Below are 6,215 nucleotides of genomic sequence, written 5' to 3'. Positions count from 1 at the left end.
TCATGATGATCCCACACTGCTTCAATAATGTTGAGGTTTGGGGCTCTGGGGAGGCCAATCCATGACTGATAGTTCTATTGTGTCTTTACTGCATTGGCAGTATGTTTGCATTGGCTGAAGTGCAGTCCCAAACCAGTCCTTGTTTGACTTGGAAGATGCAACATTGGTAGATCCCTTGGAAATGTTTCATATGTTAGTGTTAAGTGTCTTAATTGAAAACAACACAAACATTCCTCTGACAATGGTCGGGTACAAGGACTGGATTGAAAATCGCTAAAGAAGCAGCCACTTTCAAAAGAAAAACTTTGAAAGACCCACGGGAAGTCTGGTTCCTTAGAGACAAAATATAAAGTAATCAATGGGACTCCACAGGCTACTTTTTGATAAGTTGACCACTTCACTCAGTTTTCTGCTTAACTGAGTAACTTATCAAATGTTTAAACTCAGTATCTTGTGGGACTGTGTTTAGTGTGTTTACATCTTTAAGTCTTCAGAGAAATGTTGAATCCCTCTCTTATGAGCCTAAATCATTTATCCACAGATCGGTCTCATGGACATAATAAAAAATAATGATCATAAAAAGGAGACCAGCACTGTGTGGGTTTTCACTAGGATAAACCTGGTATGACTGTGCTCGGCTTTGGTCCTTGTCAGTGAGCAGACTGTGATTGCACAGCAAAATTATGAAAGAAAAGGATGAAATCAGTTCTTTAGTAGTTTAATAACCTAATGTAGATGACTAAGGTTGTATTGTGCGCCACTGTTGGTTAACTAGGAGGAGCACCATGGGCCACATTTTGAAGCTAAAACTACAGATTTATCAGAGTGACTCTGGCCCTTTAAGAGCCAGTCTTGTTCATCAGCGGTGGTGTTGGTGGTGATAGAGAGCAGAGCAGTCTAGAGCTACACACTGCAGAGCACATCTCCAGCTGCTGTTAGCCTACCTGACGGCACAGCAGCCTTCTGGCTCTCATCACAGCTCGTCCTGGAGGGGAATGGGGGCCACCTAGCCCGCTTACTAGCCGACTAGATTTCCTAGAAGCTGGGGGGAAAGCCTCGAAGGCTGGCGGTCCAGCAAGATGGTATCCTGGATTATCTCGAGGATAGTTGTGTGAGTATGGGCAGGGTTGAATCTGTTTTTTTTATTCTTAAACACCATAACGGCTCCTTTCATCAGCTGTGTGATGCTGAATGCCGACTAGCTAGGCTGTCCGTTTCTTGTCCTTTTTATACATACACTTCACGTGTAGGGGAAAAATAAATACATTAGATATCCTGGCATTCAGACAGCGGCATTTAAAGCTCCTGTGTTCAATAACCACAGCCGTTTCTTTAACCAGCACAATGATGCAGCACAATCTGCATCCAGCGCTTGCTAGCCGCTCGTAGCTAACGCGGGCTGGCTAGTCAGTAACTGTAACCACCTGACAGATAATGTGTTGGCAGGGAAAGTGCAGCCTGTTTAACATGCCAGCCTCGCTGCACACAAGTAAACAGACTCCGAGCTGCCAGCCACTGCTTTTTACTTTTAAATAGCCCTCTGTGAATGTAACTAGGCGCCGTACCAACACGAGTTGGTAAAATGTGGTGCAAGGCTAAAGAAGCCCAACAGCCCAGCCAGGGATGTGTGTGTCCATCCATTCATATGCCACTAGCAGTGGGGCTTAATAAGACGGACAAGCGGTATCAGCAGATCAGTTCTAGGCCTCCACCTGAACACGCCACATCCACACTGTGTGGATGACTCAACTAAAGCCAGCTGTCATTATCTTGATCCATTATGCAGACACTTCACAGTGCTGCACCGGTGCTGTCCCATCTCTAGTGAAATGTCCAGATACTGTGTGCTCATCAACTGCTAACCTTAAAGTCGAACATCATGATGCCTTTGGAAGGCCCAGGTGTAGAAATGATGCTTCATCCCTATAAATGTTCTGCTTTTCCTTGATTACATAAGCAAACTGTTACTGTTATTGGCTTCCAGCTGCCTGCATCTTCCACTTCACTACACCTCAGGTAGTCATGTGTCTACTGAAGGCAAACAATGTGACTTGAATATGCATCATAATGCCCGCTGATTATCCAGCACACAAGATTAGTCATTTCTTGTCTTTGTGCTTTAAATGTGCATCTGGCCCAGTTTTTAAAGGGTGGCCAGCCTGTTTCTTTTCTCCTGTTTTTACAGCTAGTCTATTAGTCTAACCTAAAGAAGTGAACACTAAAATATTTCCTAGACTGAACAAGAGGACAGAGTGACCGTAAGGTCAGTAGTGGGCTTTCAATGAGGACACAAAGAGGCACAGGGCGTCTGCTCTGGGAGCCCGCTGGCTCGGAGGCCTGCTACGAGTCATGTCGGCTCACTGTACGGAGCAGCACACATCACTGAGCAGCGTAGTCGAACACTGGGACAGAAGACCTACTTAAGGAAGGGGGGGAAAAAATAATGCTAGGCTACCTCTGTAATTGGCATTCAACCTTTATTTACATTAAGGGTTTAAACCCAGCTATTGGTTTGCACTGTAGGCAAACTTGCATGGCCCTTCTGATCTGAGCTCTCCCTGCTGTCGCCTCAGTCAGCGTTCAGTATCCTGTCAAATCAGCACATATCAGCACAGTGGCAGAGGATGCGATCAAATGCACATCAAAAACAAGGCTGTGTTTGCACAATGTCCCAGTGTGCACGTGTTCTAACACATGGTGACCCACCCCTGGTGGAAACTGTGTGTTTTTTCCATTTTAGCTCACTGCAGTCTTCCTGACTCCATTTACATTGTTTCTACTCATTATCAGGCCACTTTGTTTTGACAAGTCACTGCCCAGCATTCTTTCGTGGCATCACCATGCGGATTAAAACCACATAGACACTCGCTCTGCTCAAGTACATGTCGTCCTTTTGTGTTTCATAGAAGCTCAGAGCAGATGTGGCTGCTGTGTGGGAGTGCGTTTGTGAGGTGTCAGAGTCAACACCCAGAGGCCATGTTCTCTAGCTGAAGCCCCTTCCTCTGACTCAGTCTTGTCTGCTTTTTTTGCAGCCTTGCCTTTGGGACGCTCTACCCGGCGTACTCCTCGTATAAGGCCGTCAAAACGAAGAATGTGAAGGAATATGTGAGTATAACCCCTGGTTACTAAACTTCAGCAAACCATTTTTGAGCTCTGTCTGCTGTTTGACCTTTAGGGTGTTTTGCCCTGAGCGCCTGCCAGCTATTTCTCCTCTAATGTGTTGAGAATCAACATGAGGCAGAGAAATGCTCTGTTTCATCAGAGCAAGCTTATTAATTACTTGGAGTAATTTCTGTTGTCATGTTTTCTGCAATGCCCGTTCCGTTTCTTTGGCCGTTATCATTTGAAGACTAACAAAAATAGGAATCATGCTTATGATCGGGGTGTTCCAGACAAGGCTAGAGGCATGGGATTGCAGTTTAACTAGGACACACCAGCCTTCATAAAAGAAGGGCGTTTATGCACCATAAAAACACTAAAAGACGGAACAAATCCTGCACTTTGGATTCTTCCTGATTCTTTTTCTGTTCTGCGTAGATCTTTATGAAGTTCTTATTTATAAACCTGAAGCATTTATTGTGACAGGACCTTAAAATGTGGGACTTAGTTCAGGGTATTTTAACGCTACCCTTGCTAACATTATATGAATTTACATGCAGCTCCTGATAATTGCAGGGTCATGTTGTGCACTGTATTGTGAGAGCCTATCAGGATGAATTGGACTGAGCACTAGACAAGTAGCTGGTTGTTAAAGACAATAAAAGGTTGTCTGTAAAGGTTAAAGCAAATCCTATAATTCGTGTTAGGATGATTAGATGATGTCCCAAAGAGCTTCTTTGGCTATCTGCAATGTTTGGCTTCCTCATTTTTCAAGTGCTTTCAAGTTGAGATCTGGTGACTGGATGAAAGTCCGTGACAGTCGACACTCTTCAGTCTTCTTTTTGGTCTAGTCGTAGTTCTTGCAAAGAGATGTGGTTGGGTGATTTATTCAGCTGCTGTAGGAGTCTTTCTAAAAAAAGAGCACCAACTGAAGGGTTTAGCATGTTAAGCACAGAGTGCACTTGGGTAAAGTTGATGCAGTGGAGGCAAAACCACCCCACAAACATAGTCCCACAAACATGTTTCAGTGTCGGTTTGATCTACATCTACAAATCTTATCTTTTGTAATCTATGAGCTAGGGCAACAGTGACAGAAAAGAAAGGGGGGGGGGGCAAATGCACAGGAGTTAACTGGAGAAACAAGAGGAAGACTAGATCACAGCCTAACAAAGATACGGAGAGGAAATCCGGATTAGGAAAATACTCAAATCTCCAAGCAGTCTCTCTCATGGATGCTGAAGGGCAAGCTTTGCTCTGACCTCACCTCTCTCCGATGGAAACAGGAACGCAATCTTCGGCAATTTCATACCCCTATCAGATGGATGCATTATGATCGTGTTCATCACTTGGTGGAAAATACAAATCAAAACAAAACAGGTGCTGCAGCTTCAGAGTGTGGTTGGAAAATCTGTGTCAGTGCAGAGTTAGTGCTGGAGAGCTTTACACTTTCACAGCACTCGACATAGTGGACTCTCCATGCAAACACAAGAGGAGTGAGCGGTGTGTGTGAGTAGAGGTGTTATTGGGGTTGTTGGAATTTGTCCTAAATTTACACTAGGAAGAGGGGAAATAAGGCGCAGGGGAACTCAGTCGAGACAGAGAATGAAATGCAGAAAGCCCTGAAAACATTCAGAATGAAGTGGGGGTGGTGGGGAGACTAAGATTACAACAATAAACCAGGAAGAAACACTGGAGCATGAAACTGTTTTTACTTTTCAAAATGACTCAAAATTTCAAATCCTCAAACATTCAAAAAAAATTTTCATTTTTTCTTCATCATTTTAGACCCCAGAATGTATGTTGTTTTAATAGTTAAACATTATTCATTATTTATTTATTTCACAATTGCAAATGATTCAGACCTGTAAAAATTGTCATATTTTTAAATGGATGTCTGTGCCGGATCCAGCACTGAATAACAGACTGTATTGCGTTGCTCAAAATAATTCAGGGCCACAAGTTTAACTCATAAACATGATGTGCCCTCCTGGAGGAGCTTTGAACATGAATGTACCTTTTCATGCTATAATTGGTGACAACGAGTGTAGCAAAAAGCAGAGCTGGACACTGATCAGTCAGGAGAGGATGCTAGACTGTTGTCTGTATCCAGGTGGTCTTGTTGTTGCCTCTCCTGTGGGCCCGTTGAAAGCACCTGCACCTGACTCACAATGGTTTAAGCTTCCTAAATGGACAGATTGATATCCCTGAAGTTTAACTGACTTTTTTTAAAAGAAACATATATGGTGAGATTCCACATGAATGATTTGCTTTGGTTTAAAGTGAAATAAAGGTTCCCTGTAAAGGGCTCAGTCAGTCTATTGGATGTTTGGACTAAAATCCAAAGGATGAAGATTGTATGAAACCGGCCAACCCTTTAATACAATAATGTTTCATCGTTCGGAAAGTGCCTGGGTTTTTGATCACTGTGGATATTTTTAAACACAGTTGATTGGGGCTCTTCCTGATTACTTCATCACTGCATGAGAGAGAGGTGGGGAGATGGCAGCACTCTGGCCCTCAGCCTAGATTTGCACTGGAGAACAGTCTCCTCCTGGCTGGTTACTATGGCAACCCACCCTCTCAGTCGCTGCTCAGGCAGACGGCCACAGAAGGAGCGAATATGGGGCGTGGAAGTGTGAGAGGGGGAGAGAAGGGAGACGCCATTTTTAGAGCTGCTCTCATCCCCGTTCTTCTCTTGTTTGGCTCATTTCTAACGAGCCGGATGATTCGCCGTTTGGTGCATTCTCGGGGCTGCGTCGCCGCGGCCTGTTAATGTCTTTAAATGCACCATTACCACTCAGAGCTGTTCTTATGTTGAATGTATCAGTGTATTTGATAACTGATGATTTATCTGATATTAGCTACAAAGTTAATTTGCCTGTAAATGACCAGTTTAGAAGATGACTCACATCTCTCTTTGTCTCAGATGTGCCCATGCACAGTGATGTGATGCGAATGGACTGAAGCATGTGTCCGATTTCTGTGTAGGGATGTCTGTGTGCGTAACCTCTGTTTAGTGCCACGTGTCTCAGCACATGCGAACTGGATGCTGTGGTACTATTTTTAATCATGTTCTCTCCGTGTGTGTGTGTGTGTGTGTGTGTGTGTGTGTGTGT

General features: G+C 44.0%; 1 protein-coding gene across 1 annotated transcript in view; it reads left to right on the top strand.

The window, feature by feature from the left end:
* The first annotated feature begins 836 nt into the window (after positions 1–836).
* The window catches only part of reep2 (receptor accessory protein 2), a 10,894-nt gene continuing 5,515 nt past the window's right edge, over positions 837–6,215 (top strand). Inside the window, exons 1-2 of the mRNA XM_013909379.1 lie at positions 837–1,111; positions 3,033–3,105. Coding sequence (XP_013764833.1) covers positions 1,080–1,111; positions 3,033–3,105 — 105 coding nt within the window. The 5' untranslated portion in view covers positions 837–1,079. The remainder of the gene's footprint in view (positions 1,112–3,032; positions 3,106–6,215) is intronic.

The sequence above is a fragment of the Pundamilia nyererei genome, unplaced genomic scaffold (assembly GCF_000239375.1).
Source record: "Pundamilia nyererei isolate P.nyererei 1_Seehausen unplaced genomic scaffold, PunNye1.0 scaffold00001, whole genome shotgun sequence".
Classification (NCBI taxonomy): domain Eukaryota; kingdom Metazoa; phylum Chordata; class Actinopteri; order Cichliformes; family Cichlidae; genus Pundamilia; species Pundamilia nyererei.
Note: the sequence above shows the minus strand (reverse complement) of the source record. Positions and strands in the feature narration are given on the sequence as shown.